At 38.0% G+C, this 18014-nt stretch overlaps 1 protein-coding gene and 1 long non-coding RNA gene across 4 annotated transcripts in view; both read right to left on the bottom strand.

Moving 5' to 3' along the window:
• Positions 1-18014, bottom strand: part of STK3 (serine/threonine kinase 3) — a 310137-nt gene that overhangs the window by 229977 nt on the left and 62146 nt on the right. For all 3 annotated transcript variants that reach the window (XR_011259059.1, XR_011259060.1, XM_069600533.1), the window contains exon 4: positions 8576-8690. Coding sequence is in view for 1 of the 3 variants with exons in the window: in XM_069600533.1 (XP_069456634.1) it covers positions 8576-8690 (115 nt within the window). In the remaining 2 variants the exon portion in view is untranslated. The remainder of the gene's footprint in view (positions 1-8575; positions 8691-18014) is intronic.
• On the bottom strand, positions 16180-17695 carry LOC138445945 (uncharacterized). Its single transcript, XR_011259061.1, has 2 exons — positions 17590-17695; positions 16180-16347 (listed from the first exon to the last, which is right to left on the bottom strand). It is a non-coding gene; the product is annotated as an uncharacterized lncRNA (long non-coding RNA).

Here is an 18014-nt window from a genome sequence, read left to right as displayed (position 1 = left end):
AATAAACCTGACTTTCCCAACAACTGCCATTATAACAAGTCCACCACAAGCCTTCAGGAAAATACACATACAGACAACTTAGGAACTGCTTCTTCAGTCTGGAACTTCCTCTCCATTACTTTGTGTTCCCTCAATGCCCCCTCCCCAACTCCCACCCAATCACAGAAACATAGTTCATTCTGGTAGAAGCAGACACTGAAAAAATTTCTCTCATACACCAAACTGGACATGTACTGTGTTTTAAGACACAAACTTTACTTGGTATTTTAACAGCATTTTCACCTGCACATCGGGGGACGGGTGCTCTGAGAGGTTCCAACCAGAATGCTACTCTCAGTTTGCCTTCACCAAGGAGCTGCAAAACTATGGAGACTGAAAGAACAGCAGCAATTCTTTCGTCCAGGGTCTAGTGCTCATCAACATTTAAGTTTGCTCCTAACTTTTTGTCGTGACAACAGTCTGGGACATTTCTCACCATTCAGTTGTGTTAGGGTTTCTCTTAAGGTACAGATAGAAGAGGAGATCCAGCCACTGGATGGAGCCCATGGCACTTTCATATTCAACTTGACAACACAGCATCAAATTGTACTCCTCAAAGTAGCTGTATTAATTTAAACGCCTAAGGGTATGACAGTATCGATAGGGAGGTGGGTAGGAAGAAAGAGAGAACATACCACTGATTCAGTTTCAAAACCAACCTGAATTTGCAATTTGTTTAGTTCTCTGTCTTTCGGCCTTCTAAATTCCCATTAAACTGAGAGAAAAAAAATTAATAAATAAACTGATAAAAGAATCAGCAAAGGAGAGTATAATAAATTTGGAAGCATTTCTATGAAGAGTTCACAGGCAAGAGCAGGCAAGAAGGGGTGATTAACAAGTAAACACCAAGAGGGTTCAAGTTAGAACCACCAGGTAGAGAAGGTAGGACAGAGAAGAGAAATGGGAAAGGTAGGCTAGCTTTTCCCCAGGAAGTGACAAAAAGAAAACAGAACAAGAGTGAGCTCCTCAGGCCTACTTTATACAGAGATTACATGCATCCTGGTATTCACCCCCATGTCCCAGAAAAGGCACGGGAGGGGAATGGCTAAAGAAACTGAACAAACCACCTCTGTAGGCACTTCCTCCTCAAGCCAGATACCAACCAGTTCATCTCAACATTATACCTGCCAGGCAAAAAGCATCATCCCAATGTTTCCAATGAGAGCTAGTCAGCCTTTCTGGCGGTCATCCTGCCATGGGGAAGAATCAGGGTCAAGCAAGTGAAGCAATAACTTCAGTAGAAATACAGATGATTCAGGAAACAGAAAACAACTTTTTTCAAAACTTATTTTTCTTAGAGTGATTAGGAAAGATCATACATCCATGTCTCAAGCATCAAGATGTTGCAAAAAAGAAATAACCAAAAACAAAAGAGTTCTTATAAATTAAAATATAACTGCTGAAATAAAAAGTTCAGTTAGAAGAGTCAGAAAATAAAGTAGAAAAAGAAAAACAAAAGGAGACAGAAAACCTGGGAGGAAAAAAAAGAATAAAATTCAGGAGATTATAGGGCCGAAATTATCAAAGAAATTTTTCCAAAGCCAAAGAAAGAAGTTTCTATATGAAAGCAACTACTGAGTGCTAAGCATAACTAATAAAAAGGACTCATACTTAGGCACATCCTCATGAAATATCTTGATCCTTATTCAACATCAGAGACATAAGAATAAAGAAAAAAAGTCTAAAAAGTTGTGAGGTGGGAGGAAACCTAGAAATGAATAAGACTCTGACAGGCATTAGCCACCTAGAACATTAGCAACACTGGCTGCTAGAAGATAATACAGGAAAGCTACCAGAGCTCTGAGAGAAACTCAGTTTCAATGTAAAATTCTACACAGGCTACTATCAACCAAGTTTGAAAGCAAAACAAAAGCAGTTTCAGACACAGAAGGACTCAACTAGTTGATCTCTTAATTTTGTATCCTGAAGAAGATAGTTTAGGGAAAACACAGAACAAGAGTGAAAAGCCAAGGAAATAGGAAATACACAAGAAAATGGTGACAGTAACCCAGGAGTCCAGGGAAAAGAAATTCCAAGACTGCAGCTGTACAGCAGACCTAAAAAGCAATGAGTCCACATGAGAACAAGAAATCAGGAAGACCCAAAGAATGTGTTCTCAAGAATCAAATAAACTCCAGGAAGTAGATAAAATGAGTAAGAAGCTAGAAAACATTAGTGAAATGATAAAGATGGCATATGCTACTTCTTCCAACATGAAAAAAAAAGGGGGGGGCTACAAAAAATCACGGTCCTAGCATAGATCCTGGAGAAGGCAATGGCAACCCGCTCCAGTACTCTTGCCTAGAAAATCCCATGGATGGAGGAGCCGGGTAGGCTGCAGTCCATGGGGTTGCTAAGAGTCGGATATGACTGAGTGACTTCACTTTCACTTTTCACTTTCATGCACTGGAGGAGGAAATGGCAACCCACTCCCGTGTTCTTGCCTGGAGAATCCCAGGGATGGGGGAGCCTGGTGGGCTGCCATCTATGGGGTCGCACAGAGTTGGACACGACTGAAGGGTCTTAGCAGCAGCAGCAGCAGCAGCAGCAGCAGCACAGATCCATCAAACTAATACATGACAATGATTTTGAGCAATTAAGTGTGAGGAAAGTAAACCCATTTAAACAAGATGCTGGGAACATTTTCCTTCAGGTGATCAAGGAACATGACACTGGACTTTTAAAGATGAAAATATAATTCTAGTATATCACTGTTTCCTCTTCCAAGATGTCCTTTGCCCTCTCTTCTCTGAATCATTCATTCATGCATTTACACATACAACAAATATTTACTCAGCATCCTACACATCAGGCACTGTCCGAGGAGCAGGACAGAGCAGGCAACAAAGAAGACAAGACCCTGCCCCTGGGAGCCTGACTCCAGTGACAGATGAGTCCTCTTCCAAGATCATGTTAAACGCTTCTCTCTCCTATGAAGCTTTCCCTGAAATTCCATGTTAGGCTAAGCGCTTGCCTTGTACTTTCCCTAAAGAACTCCAACTCTTTACAGAATCGAATTTAGCTTTGTACATATGCATTACCTTAACCAGTCTGCAAACAATGCAACAACAGGAACATTTCTTAAGAATTATTTGTACCTCTAACACACAGCACCAGGCCTAGATCAATAAATGTATTTTGAACCTTTCCATTCAGCCAAAATGTAAATAAAACTGCCAAGTAAAATGCAAAGCACTGTACCAATGCTAATTATTATTTAATAGATGAGGAAGCTGAAGACCCAGATTATAAAACTTGTTTCTGTTAAACCAAAACTAAAATCCAAAGTGCTAGGTTGAATTAAAATAAGTGGTCAAATAAAAAGCTGAGTCAGAGTGGGAGAGAACAACCTTAGGCCTTTTCTTAGAACATTTCCAAATACACAACAAACATCTAAGTTGTAGACTCTATTTCTTCCATATGTCAATGCATAGCTTAACAATTATGTAAAGATCATTTTGAAAGCCTCTAATCAAATATATAATCTATATTTAAAAAGCTTCAATTTCATAGAATTGTCTATTTTTACTTTGCATAAATGCATAAATACTTGAAATGCATGAATGTTCAGAGGCTAAATGCATTTAACATAAAATATATTGGTTTTTTAAATGTCCTCACAGGAAAACCTTCAAAATTATTGCCATAAATATTTTATTTATTCCCATAATTACTGGACTTTTTATTCTTTTTAAACTTGTAAACACTAAAAAAAAAACCTGAAATGATTACATTAACTTCCAGTAATAACAACAAAAGGCATATTTCTTTTTCATCAGCCAAATGAGGCCTATGGTTTGAGTTATTGGGATATACATTTGCAAAAATAAGCAAAAAGTTTAATTTACATAAATATAACTTCTATAAAAATCAGGGAACTAACACGACAGATCCTGTTATTTTGCACTTTCATAGGTTACTGATAAGCACATGTACTTTGTTTGGTATATGATCATATCTGTTCAATAACCCACATTATTAATACTGAATAGTAGTAGCTATGAAAATTACAATTTACCTATAAAAATACAACACTAAATAGATGAGTTAGATTGTCTATATTCACAGAAGAAGCAGTCATGGAACTGTTCCTATTTCAGTTCAACAAACATTTATCAAGGTTGCTAGATGCCAGTAGCTATTCTAGGCACTTGTAATAGTTTCACGATGACCATATAAAAATTTCTGCCCCTGAGAGGCTTATAGTAGGGGAAAGCAACTGCTGAAACTTTTCTCCTAAAGACTAAAAGCTGACTAATAATTAAATGTGATTTCCAAGTACAGGATAGCCACAGAAAGGTTATCCACATATAGGTTTCAACAAACTCTAGTTTTAAATATTATTTTTTAAAAAGTCACTTATTAAAGATACATAATACCAGGACATGAGTTGTGTGTTATGGGTCTGATCACAAAATCAGGAGTTTAACTTACATATACTTATTATAGATTAACTTACATATAGTATTAACTTATAAACCAAAAGGTTCAAAAACACTAACCAAATAGTGATTTCTCCTCTAAATGCAACTAGAAGACTCAAACTTTTATCACCCACTGAAATATAGCAAAGTTTCACCTTCATTCTCCCTCTAGCATTACCACTATTACCCAAACTTCCATTCGTTATTGGCTCAACTGCCAACAATCCAATCTCAAAACTCTGCTACTCAGGCTCAGTTCCAATCACTGAGAGCTCTAGTTAACCCTCAAATTTAATTCTATGCTTTTATCTTTTCCTAGGTATTTCCCAACGGAGAAGGCAATGGCACCCCACTCCAGAACTCTTGCCTGGAAAATCCCATGGATGGAGGAGCCCGGTAGGCTGCAGTCCATGGGGTCGCGAAGAGTCGGACACGACTGAGCAACTTCACTTTCACTTTTCACTTCCATGCATTGGAGACAGAAATGGCAACCCACTCCAGTGTTCTTGCCTGGAGAATCCCAGGGACAGGGGAGCCTAGTGGGCTGCTGTCTATGGGGTCACACAGAGTCAGACATGACTGAAATGACTTAGCAGCAACAGCAGCAGCAGGTATTTCCCAAAGAAAATGTCAGGGCATAAAACCTCTAAAAGAGATTTTAGAAGTTAAATTTCTAAAAGATTTTGAAAAATTTTGAAATTCTTTCTTTAATATCTATGCTGACAATAAGATAACTGTTTTTTTGACTTTTAAAATATGTGAAATACTCATAAAACTACTAGCAAAGAAGCCTGCAATGTAAGAAAACACCACTACCAACAATAATAATAAAATGCAAAAGATAAGCACAAAAAATAAGTAAAAGAGTCAATACACAAATGACAAGATGCTTAGTCTATCCAGCAGTCAAAATGTGTAAGATAATAACAGTAAAAATTACAAAATAATGGCAGCTAGAATTTATTGTGCTCTTATGTAAGAGTGAATATGCAATAAATACTTAACTAATTCACTAATCAACCAATTACCAAACAGATAAACTACCTGGGAAAATAGGGAAAGTTTCAAAGAAGAGGTGATAACTGAGCTAGTCCTTCATGGATACAAACTCACTAGGCAAAGACTAGGGGTAAGGAGAAAGACTCAAAGGTGGGGGAGCAGATGAGGCAAAAGCATATACCGAAACACTAAAACATGAACCCAGCCTTTATTCTAGGAATCCATTCTTACTGTGAAGCTGAAGTAACAAGTTATAAAACTGCACAGAGAGGAGGGAGGTAATATACAAACAGTTTTATACTTCAGGCTAAAAACTTAACTTTTTTTAAAGGTATGTAACTTCACCAGATTTTTTCTCTATCTTTAATTTTTAAAGAACTATTTGATCATAAAAAACAAGAGCACCTATGACATCTCTTATATGTGGAATATAAAAAGAAATACAAATGAATTTACTAGCAAAACAGAAACAGACTCACAGACTTGGAGAACAAGCTTACGGTTGCTGGCAGAGGAAGGATCAGGGAAGGGACAGCTGGGGAGTCTGGAATGGGCATGTACATACTGCTATATTTAAAATGGATAACCAACAAGGATCTACTATATAGCATATAGAAAAGTCTGCTCAGTGTTATGTGGAGGGGAGGGGGGCTTGGGGGAGAATGGGTGAATCCCTTCACTGTTCACCTGTTCCCACAATGTTCACAGCATTGTTAATCAGCTATACTTCAATAAAAAAAAAAAGATAGCAATAGAACTGAAAATCAAGAACAGTTCATCCCTAATGAGATTTCTTTCAAAGACAAGAATAATTCTACACAAAGGGTGTTAGGTGGTTTTCCAAGAGTCAATCCTCTTAAAATAAATAAAAAATGTAAAAGAAATTGCCAACCTAGAATTCTTTACCCAGCAAATATATCATTCAAAAGTACAGCGAGAAAACATTTTCATACAAGAAAAAAAAAAGAGAGCGACTTTATTACCATCATGAGGAAACACTAAAGAACACTGTTCAGGCAACTGAGAAATGCAAAAAAAGAATAAAGAGCAAAAACAGTATAAATTTAAACACCATCAAAAATAATAAGAATTATTATTTAAACAGCCTTGTGCTGTTTAAAATGTACACAGAATTACAAGAAACAACAAAGCGAGGAACAAAAACCCAAACAGCATATACAGCCTAAAAGAAAATTTTCTGTACTCTTAGGAAAAGACTGATTGTTCTGTGACAATGAAAACAATTAACTACTGGAGTGAGTGTTAACAGGTCAAGGACGACTGTTTCACTTGTCACATTTTTTGAAAGCCATGCCTCTGAAATTCAAACAATCAAGATTATCATTCCAGTGAACATTCCTTAAAAAAATCAAATATTAAACAGGATGATAACTATCCCCCACACTCCAACCTTCATAACAATGGTACTTTTTTAAAATAATACATAAATGAAGGAAAAGTAGCATAAGTAGTACAGAATATTTTTGAGATTTAACAGGAGCTGCTCTCAAGAAAGAACATATGTACAGCTCCTCAGCCATCTCATGCAGTTCTGGATTCCTTTTTGTATTTGGGAATCAGACCCTTCCATACTTCCCCAGGACCAAGGAAAACCAACTTGTGAGAATAATAATTAGACTATTTCAAATGTATGATCTCCAAACATGTTAGGTGGAATCTGCCTTCTAAAAAAAAGTGCAAATAGGGTAAAATCCTTCCTTTGATAATTGGTGAAGGAGATACCTGAGAATAATTATTCCATCCAAATCTACCTTTTAGAACTATAGTATACCTTCATGGTTTCTATTTCTTAACCACAGAAATAAAGTATTTTTGGATACTTAGAATACATAAAAGGCTGTATTCTTCCTATGGACTCAAAATGGTAACATTAACATTTAAAATAAATAGATTTTCCATTTCATACAGTATTACTCCGTATTTCTACTCAGTAACTTTAAATACCAAACGCCCTGAGTTTAGCCCCGAAATGGTTTTAAAACACTTCCCTAACTGGAGTATAATTATTTTCAATTAAAGCATTGTTCTGCCATTCAGGAGTCATCTGATTTACATAAATGTTAGTTAAGCACCATAGAAATTCTAAAATACATAATTAGAATGTCACAAATCACTTAATCCATTCTGTCAAAACAGGGATTATTCTAACTTCTGTTTCACTTCATTTAAAAGAAAACCTATTTACTTTATTTTCTCTAACAGAAAAAAAAAATTAGTAGGATAAACTTACAATGTACTTCCCCAATCAAACTTTAAAATGATTCTGGTTAACCACAAATTGACTCAAGTAGTCAAGTATTTTTCCGAATGTATTTTACTGAAACATGTCTGACAACATGTAATAATGACATGTAGTTACTGGGATACTGTTTCACAGAATTACAAATTATTTCACTGATTTATTATTCTTAGTCATTCACAGATTTTAAAAAGGTCACTTTGGTCTTGTAAACTATCCAGGTTAACTAGGTGCATTGCTAGGCTAAAGTAAACAATTTTGTAAATAGCTCTTTTACTTAGGGTTAAAACATAGCCATAAAATTTATCACTAAATAACACATTCTCACTAAGCTGAATTTAACAGAAAAAAAAATTATAATTGAGCTCTATTAATTTCAAACATCCTGAGATATTTGGGGAAATAAGACAAAAATTGTTCTTCAGTTATTTTTAAGATTCAGAAACATAATACTTCAACTGTTTATCAACCATAGATTATAATGCAAAAAAACTTATGATAAAGAAACAGCATAAATACTACAAAAATAAAACTCTAGCCATAACTTACTGAACTCAAGTTAATAAAGAAAATGCAACACTGATTCCAGATGAAGAGGAGGAGTGCCGTGGTGGTTTCTCGGTGACTAAACCAAAAATTATCCTAATAAATGGATTAAACAATCATATGACTCCTGTATTTGCCACACAAAGATCTGTGACTAATTCTCACACCTCATACTAGATCCTTTTACACTGTGAAGTCTTTTCTTTTTTCACACTAATATTTTCCTTGTAACAAAACACTATACAGTCAGCTTCTAAAATATGAATCTTTAGAAATGAGATTGGCAAAACAATTTTAAAATACTTACTGTTTTGTTTCGTAATCTAATTATGTCTGAGACAGAGCCAGCTCCACAGTACTCCATAACAATCCAGAGGTCTGTGTTCTTAAAGTAACTGCCATAGTATTTTACAACATATGGGCTAAAGAAAAATATATAGACAATTAAGTTTGGTTAATTCTCAAAGAAAATTATTTCTTAATACCAATGCAAAGTATTTTCAGCATTTCATAATGTTCCAATAAGTAAACTTAATGAGTAAACTATTATACATGGAATTGTCTCTATGTAGGGTATACCAACTATGTATAATTAGGCTTTAATTCATAGATGAAATTTAACAAGATTACAAACCAGAGGAGGTCCAAATGTTCTGAGTGATTCCCAAGAAAATAAAGCTTTGTTTTGGCAAAGGACACACTATTTAACATAAGGAACAAATGAAAATATTTTACTTTAATTAAAGCATTTTAAACATAAGACTTTAAAGGATTTTATATCCAGTCAAATATTAACACTCAACTTTGTATTTCAATAAGGCCCCTCCAATTTTTTTAATTCTCTTTTATTCTGACCTTTAAAATCCTAGAGGAAAATAATAATAATTTTTTTTTGCTTTAAATTCAGATAATTAAAGTTACTCACAATTTAAGATATTTCTGAGATGAGGTCTTAGGTTTTTTAGAGTAAAATAAACTATGTTTATAGCCAAGGTGCTTTTAGGAAGACTTAGAATGGGGCAACTTCACTTTCCCTTTTCACTTTCATGCACTGGAGAAGGAAATGGCAACCCACTCCTGTGTTCTTGCCTGGAGAATCCCAGGGATGGCAGAGCCTGGTGGGCTGCTGTCAATGGGGTCACACAGAGTCAGACACAACTGAAGCGACTTAGCAGTAGCAGCAGCAAATGGGGCAAATGACCATCACATTATTAAGATATGCTATGTACAGTGATGTGTAAAATATCCTGTCCAACTCAAAAAGGCAGAATATCAACATTCACAGACTAAATAAAAAGATGAAAAATATAAGGAAGCATAAAGGAGTACACAGCTTAAATACTACAAGAGCCCAAAGGTGGAAGTGACCATGGAGAATCACGCTAGAGGACTTTGCAGAAACAGTGGGATTTGAATTATGGAGGGGAAAAAAAAAACGTTAAAACTTCAAGATATGGGTGTAGAAGAGAAATAAGAACATTTGGAAAAGATAAAGACCATGAGCAAAGGCACAAAAACAGAAGGGGAAAAAACCAAGGATGACATGTTTGGGGGACAACTTATTCAACAGCTATTTCTATAGAGAAGCAGCTATCATGAAAAGTGGCATCAGTGTAAGATAAATAAGACACAGGAATCAAATAAGAAAAACAGAACAATAGAGAATGGAAAGTACTGTAAAATACGACATAAAAAAACTATCAAAAGAACAGATTAAGAGAATTCGGTCAGGGAAAGACTTCTCAGTAAAGCCTTTGCAACTTTAGCTGTCTTGAAGTCAAGGGTAGAGCTGACTGGTTGGAGCTTAAACTGAAACAGGCACCTACAGGGCTAGACTTCAGTCCCGTTTTATCCCTACTGCTCCTCATTCTCTCTTGCACAGACTTACTTTGGTCTCCTTGTAGTTTTCTCCCCCATTCTAATCTATGTTCCATATAGTTGACAGGCAACTTTCCTTTAAAACAAAAGTAAACCTAATCATGTTGCCTTCCTGATTTTAAAAAACCTCCAATGACTCTCCATTACCAAAGGGAAAAAGAACTGCTTCATATCACATACAAGACCTTTCAGGGTCTACCTCTGCTAGGTGGAGGGACTGGAAAGTATTACCAAGAGTTCATAAATATTCACTAAAACATTCAAAAGCACTTCTTCACAAATGAATCTAAACTACAGAGCCAGAACTTTAACTGATGGGAAACACAAAAAAGCATTCTTGACATACGCTTCCTTGGGGTATGACTGCCTGCGTAGAAACTTCCATAGGAACTACTGCTCTTATACCTGGCTGTACATCAGAATCACCTGTGACCCAGGTCCCACACCTTAGAGCTTCTAACTAAATACGGCTCTTAAAACCTCTACAGGTGACTTTGATATACACCCACAGTCAAGCCTCACTCCAGAAGATAGACAGCATATCCTTCAGAAAACTTCTTTAAATAGTAATTTTCTTTTTCGAAATCTTGAAAAGTGTTAACAATGCAGTCAAGATTATGTTCACTGAAAAGCACACAGAAAATATATATTTTATCTTGCAATCTACACTAAGAAATCAGCAACTCTAAGGGTAGGATTGACAGCTCCTACAAAAACTAGAGATTCTAAACTGGGCAGAAACCTAAAACGGCAGCTCCATCTCTTGAGGGATGAGTCAAGGCAACACCTTTGGGGAAAGGTAAAATTCTCTTCAAGTGGCCCATTCCAATACACAGTCAGTCAGATGGACCAAAGTCCAACAATTCTACATCATTAAAATTGGCCTCAATAATTTTAACCTAGAAAAAATATTTAAGCAGATAGAAACAGCCATCTTAAGGACACATACTCAAATCCAGTTTCTATCATTCATCTCGGCATTCATTCACTCACCCTCAACTCAAGCCAAGCATCAGACCACATAAACCAGACAGACACAATTCTGCCTCTCCTACAGCACAAAGTAGCCTGAGATACTCAGGTATTCCAGAAGCAAACCAACAAATAAATATGATTACTAACTGTGGTAAGAAAAGGAGTGCTATGAGACAAACTGGATGAGACTTTATTTTGCAGTCATTATTTCTGCTAGTAAAACTGTCCCTAGTTCATGTGAAAGAATGGAATAGTGCAAAGGAAGCTGTAGAGGAGAGTCTGAGCCCCTGATCCTCCATAACTGCTCACTTATAAGTAGCATGAGGGCTTCCCTGGTGGTTCAGCTGGTAAAGAATCTACCTGCAATGCAGGAGACCTGGGTTCAATCCCTGGATTGGGAAGATCCTCTTGAGACGAGAACATATACCCAGTCCAGTAAGTATTCTGGCCTGGAGAATTCCATGCACTGTATAGATCATGGGGTTGCAAAGAGTCAGACACGACTGAGTGACTTTCACTTTCACACACTTTCTATGGTAGCCCCTGCCTTGGGAAGCACTGGAATATATGAAAACCTTTTAGACATGGGTAAACTTTTAACAACAAAATATTCTCCCTCCATTGATTCCTGTGGATTATAAATTACATTTGGAAAAAAAAAAGAAATGCTTAAACTCCAAAGTTTATATGTAATAATGATCATCCTTGCTTTGTGTTTTATCCCCAGTACTTCCCTTCTTATATTACTCATACAAAAGCAATGAATGGGTAAACAAATTAACACTCCCAAAAAAATTACCAGAAGGGACCTAATTTGGGCCTCCCTAAAGTAATAACATTTAAGCTAGTGTCAAAGGTTAGCTAGAAGTTAATCAGTTATAAAGAGCATTCTGGTACCAAAAACTGTCTATACAAAGGCCCTGAGGAGAAAAGGAGCAAATTATTGTCAAGGGATCAGTGTACCTAAAATAAAGTGAGTGAAAAATAAAGTAGAACACAGATGGAGGTACGAGCTAATGATGAAGGGCCTCAAAACCAAAGAAAGGAAACTGGGCCTTAACAGATATGCAAGAGAAGAATTTTAAGCAGAGGAAAGACATGATCTAATTTATACTTTCTTCTTACGCTTATGATTTATACTTTTAAGATTCCTCTGCTGTTGTTTCAAACCTGGATTGTAGGAAAGTAAACATGCACATGGGTAGACCAGTTAGAATTTTCTGTTGCCAGACACTGTATTAACCATATCATTTTATTTTCTGTATTTGTACCAGTGTGACATCTGCGACCTACTGACAATGCCTCCACTGTTCCTCTCAGGCTAGGTAATTACAGTGAGCAGACCTTACATATGCTAACAAGCCAGTCTGGAGTACATTCTCTCAACCGCCTCCAGAGCTACTACTCCCCAGCCCTAATCACCCTAGAGCCATATACCAGACAACTAGGGACAGCCTCCAGCACAATGAAATTATTCAGTCCAGCCAATCCGAAACCTATTTGTTTCGATTTTGCTGTTCTCCCAGAAGATGAGCCCACATCCTTCTACTCTACCATCTTGGATTCAGAATGCCTTAGGAAGCATTACCACGAAAGCGAGTGGAGGTGATGGAATTCCAGCTGACCTATTTCAAATCCTAAAAGACAATGCTGTGAAAGTGCTGCACTCAAGATGCCAGCAAATTTGGAAAACTCAGCAATGGTCATAGGACTAGAAAAGGCCAGTTTTCATTCCAATCCCAAAGTAGGGCAATGCCAAAGAATGTTCAAACTACCCCATAATTACCCTCATTTCACACACTAGCAAGATTATGCTCAAAATGCTTCAAGCTAGGCTTCAACAGTATGTGAACTGAGAACATGCAAATGCAAAAGCTGTATTTACAAAAAGCCAGAGGAACCAGATAAATTGCCAACATCCGATGGGTCTTAGAAAAAGTAAGGGGATTCCAGAAAAATATCTACTTCTGCTTCATTGACTATATTAAAGCCTTTGACTGTGCAGATCACAACCAACTGTGGAATATTCTTATAGAGATGAGAATACCAGACCACTTTACCCGCCTCCTGAGAAACCTGTATGCAGGACAAGAAGCAACAGTTAAAACCAGACAGGGAACAACAGAGTAGCTCAAAATCGACAAAGCAGTACGTCAAGACTGTATATTGTCACCCTGCTTATTTAATAACTTATATGCAGAGTACATCATGGGAAATGACAGGCTGTATGAATCACAACAGAATGGGAAAGACTAGAGACCTCTTCAAGAAAATCAGAGATATCAAGGGAACATTTCATGCAAAGATGGGCTCGATAAAGCACAGAAATGGTCTTGACCTAACAGAAGCAGAAGATATTAAGACGAGGTGGCAAGAATACACAGAGGAACTGTACAAAAAAGATCTTCACGACCCAGATAATCATGATGATGTGATCACTCATCTAGAGCTAGACATCTTGGAATGTGAAGTCAAGTGGGCCTTAGAAAGCATCATTACGAACAAAGCTAGTGGAGGTGATGGAATGCCAGTTGAGCTATTTCAAATCCTGAAAGATGATGCTGTGAAAGTGCTGCACTCAATATGTCAGCAAATTTGGAAAATTCAGCAGTGGCCACAGGACTGGAAAAGGTCAGTTTTCATTCCAATTCCAAAGAAAGGCAATGCCAAAGAATGCTCAAACTATCGCACAACTGCACTCATCTCACATGCTAGTAAAGTAATGCTCAAAATTCTCCAAGCCAGGCTTCAGCAATACGTCAACCGTGAACTCCCTGATGTTCAAGTTGGATTTAGAAAAGGCAGAGGAACCAGAGATCAAATTGCCAACACCTGCTGGATCATGGAAAAAGTAAGAGAGTTCCAGAAAAACATCTATTTCTGCTTTATTGACTATGCCAAAACCTTTGACTGTGTGGATCACAAGAAACTGTGGAAAATTCTGAAAGAGATGGGAATACCAGACCACCTAACCTGCCTCTTGAGAAATCTGTATGCAGGTCAGGAAGCAACAGTCAGAACTGGACATGGAACAACAGACTGGTTCCAAATAGGAAAAGGAGTACGTCAAGGCTGTATATTGTCACCCTGCTTATTTAACTTCTATTCAGAGTACATCATGAGAAACGTGGGGCTGGAAGAAACACAAGCTGGAATCAAGATTGCCGGGAGAAATATCAATAACCTCAGATATGCAGATGACACCACCCTTATGGCAGAAGGTGAAGAGGAGCTAAAAAGCCTCTTGATGAAAGTGAAAGAGGAGAGTGAAAAGTTGGCTTAAAGCTCAACATTCAGAAAACAAAGATCATGGCATCTGGTCCCATCACGTCATGGGAAATAGACAGGGAAACAGTAGAAACAGTGTCAGACTTTATTTTGGGGGGCTCCAAAATCACTGCAGATGGTGACTGCAGCCATGAAATTAAAAGACGCTTACTCCTTGGAAGAAAAGTTATGACCAACCTAGATAGTATATTCAAAAGCAGAGACATTACTTTGCCGACTAAGGTCCGTCTAGTCAAGGCTATGGTTTTTCCTGTGGTCATGTATGGCTGTGAGAGTTGGACTGTGAAGAAGGCTGAGCGCCGAAGAATTGATGCTTTTGAACTGTGGTGTTGGTGAAGACTCTTGAGGGTCCCTTGGACTGCAAGGAGATCCAACCAGTCCATTCTGAAGGAGATCAGCCCTGGGATTTCTTTGGAAGGAATGATGCTAAAGCTGAAGCTCCAGTACTTTGGCCACCTCATGCGAAGAGTTGACTCATTGGAAAAGCCTCTGATGCCAGGAGAGATTGGGGGCAGGAGGAGAAGGGGATGACCCAGGATGAGATGGCTGGATGGCATCACGGACTCAATGGACGTGAGTCTGAGTGAACTCCGGGAGATGGTGATGGACAGGGAGGCCTGGCGTGCTGTGATTCATGGGGTCACAAAGAGTCGGACACGACTGAGCAACTGAACTGAACTGATGAATCACAAGCTGGAATCAAGGATGCCAGGTGAAATATCAACAACCTCAGTCATGCAGATGATACGACTCTAATGGCAGAAAGAGAGAGGAACTAAAGAGCTTGTTGATGAAGGTCAAAGAGGAGAGTGAAAAAGCTGGCTTAAAACTCAACACTCCAAAAACTAAGATCATGGCATGGTCCCATCACTTCACGACAAACAGATGGAGAAAAACTGGAAACAGTGACAGACTTTATTTCCTTGGGTTCCAAAATCACTACAGACAGTGACTGCAGCCGCAAAATTAAAAAACACTTGCTCCTTGGAAGAAAAGCTATGACAAACCTAGACAGCATATTAAAAAGCAGACATCACTTTGCTAACAAATATCCATATAGTCAAAGCTATGGTTTTTTAGTAGTCATGTAAGGATGTGAGACCGGACCATAAAGAAGGCTGAGCACCAAAAAATAGATGCTTTTGAACTGTGGTGCTGGAGAAAACTCTTGAGAGTCCCTTGGACTGCAAGGAGATCAAATCAGTCAATCCTAAAGGAAACTAACCCTGAATAGTCATTGGAAGGACTAATGCTGAAGCTGAAGCTCCAATACTTTGGCCACCTGATGCGAAGAACTGACTCACTGATGCTGGGAAAGATTGAGGGCAGGAGGAGAAGGGGGCAACAGAGGATGAGATGATTGGATGGCATTACCGACTCAAAGGACATGAGCCTGAGCAAACTCTGGGAGATGATGAAAGACAGGAAAGTCTGGTGTGCAGCAGTCCATGGGGTCACAAAGAGTCAGACACAACTTAGCAACTGAATAATAATAAGCCTGTTTATTCAGTTCACCCATTCCTTCCCACAGAGACCACAATAAAGGCTCTTGCCACATTTCCCTCTCTCTCCATCTGCCTCCTGACTGATCCTGGTGTTTCCCCCCATGGGTCATCCCTCTCCCACCCCTATCCTTCTTGGATCTATGTGTATAAAAATCTATCTCCGGATATGCTAGTCTCATCATAACTGAATAATAATAAAACCTACATTTTAAAAAACAGATGGTGGCTTGGAGTGGGAGTAGAAGAAATAGAAAACAAAGAAAGATTTTCAAGGTCCACTCAATGCAATTCTTTATTTTATTGGGTTATAGCTGTTTTATAGTGTTGTGTTGGAGAAGAAAATGGCAATCCACTCCAGTGTTCTTGCCTTGGAAATTCCATGGACACAGGAGACTGGTGGGTTACGGTCCATGGGTCGTACACGACTTAGTAGCTAAAAAACAACCATGTCGTGTTAGTTTCTGCTATCCATCAGAGTGAATCAGCTACACATATACATATATCCCCTCTTTCATGGATTTCCTTCCCATTTAGGTCACCACAGACACACAATACCAATTTGATGATAATGTACACTGGCAAGTTAGAAGACAATAAGCAAGGTTTCTACTGCGTTTTATCCACTGTGTCTCCTTTCAACTGCACACTAAGTATAAATTTAAGATTGACAAAGATTAAAAATTCAAGCCAACAGTTTCCACAGACATAAATGTCATTCATTCATCATTATTCACTATCATTTTAAACATAATCAACAAACATTCACTGAACAACATACAGAGTCTTGTGGCAGATGCTAGGGAGCAAAATGGGTAGACTTTAGGCTAGTGACAAACAAGAAAAGGCAGTCCAGGCAACGGGGAACTCATGAAGAGTTTATGCAAGAAAATAATACAATCAAATAGCACTGAAGTAGGAGTATCCAGTGCAAGACTGCCAGGGGTCAAAGGTGACAGAGTCAAAGCTGTGGGCAAGTTAGCTAACTGTACAATTATTTAGATATCCTGACGTCTTTCTTTTAAACCACACATTGATTATCAAAGGCTGGAGAGGAAGCAAAGAGAGCGTCCTTCAAAACACTAGCTCAGTGTTACTTATCATTTTGAGCAACACACAAAGTTTTAGTTTGGCCATAATGCCTAAGAATCTTGACTAAGCCACCATATGGACTTACAGGACATATGAGAACCCAGCAATTCTGTGTATTCTTGGCATGGTCAAATACAATAGTTAAATACGACTTTGAAAACGCCAGTGGGTGGAGGGACATGGAAGATGCAAGTGAAATTACAGTATATACTGGGAAGCAAAAGTGAAACACGATGCCTTGATAACTGGGGGGAACCCAGGAGGCAGCCTACTCCTTCCTCCAGTGCCATCCCCCTGCCTCTCACTCTCCTGTCCCATCCACTTCCTTTCCCCACTGAACACTTTCAGCCCAATGAAACTACACAGCACGCTCCTCTTTCTTTTTGCTTTCTTGGCTTCCTCTCATCTCACGCCTAACGTACCAATCCTTGCCACTCCTTGTCTCCTTTTCAGAAACCCCCAAACTCTAGTCCTAACGGTCTTCCTCTGTTATCACAACTCAAAATAGAAGTAGTGTTTAAAAAAAAAAATGAGGGGGGAAAAAACAAGAAACACCAGAGGAGAAAAAATAGAAAACTTTTCTTACCTATTTGTTCCTTACATAGACACTACTTGTGGTACACGTTCTTATATTTGGACTGAATCATTATGTTTAAGCTTCTTACAGAGGTTCAAATGTTAATGTTTCCTGTCTAAAAGGTAATTAAATTTGTATATTAACTTGAATTTCAACTTAATTGAAGAAAATCATGTTTTGTTAAAGGTATTTTTTTATAACAGGTTTAGATTAGATTAACAGCAAAACTGAGTGAAATGTAAAGAGATTTCTTATACACTGCCTGCCCCTCACAACACGTATAGCTTCCCCATTATCAACATCCCCTACCAGAGTGGGACATTCGTTACAATCGAAAAATCTATGTTGACACACATCACTGTCAACCAAAGTCCATACTTTACATTAGGATTCACTCATGGTATTGTACGTTCTTTGGGTTTCAACCGTATACA

This window comes from Ovis canadensis, chromosome 9, assembly GCF_042477335.2.
Source record: "Ovis canadensis isolate MfBH-ARS-UI-01 breed Bighorn chromosome 9, ARS-UI_OviCan_v2, whole genome shotgun sequence".
In the NCBI taxonomy this organism is placed as follows: Eukaryota; Metazoa; Chordata; class Mammalia; order Artiodactyla; family Bovidae; genus Ovis; species Ovis canadensis.
Note: the sequence above shows the minus strand (reverse complement) of the source record. Positions and strands in the feature narration are given on the sequence as shown.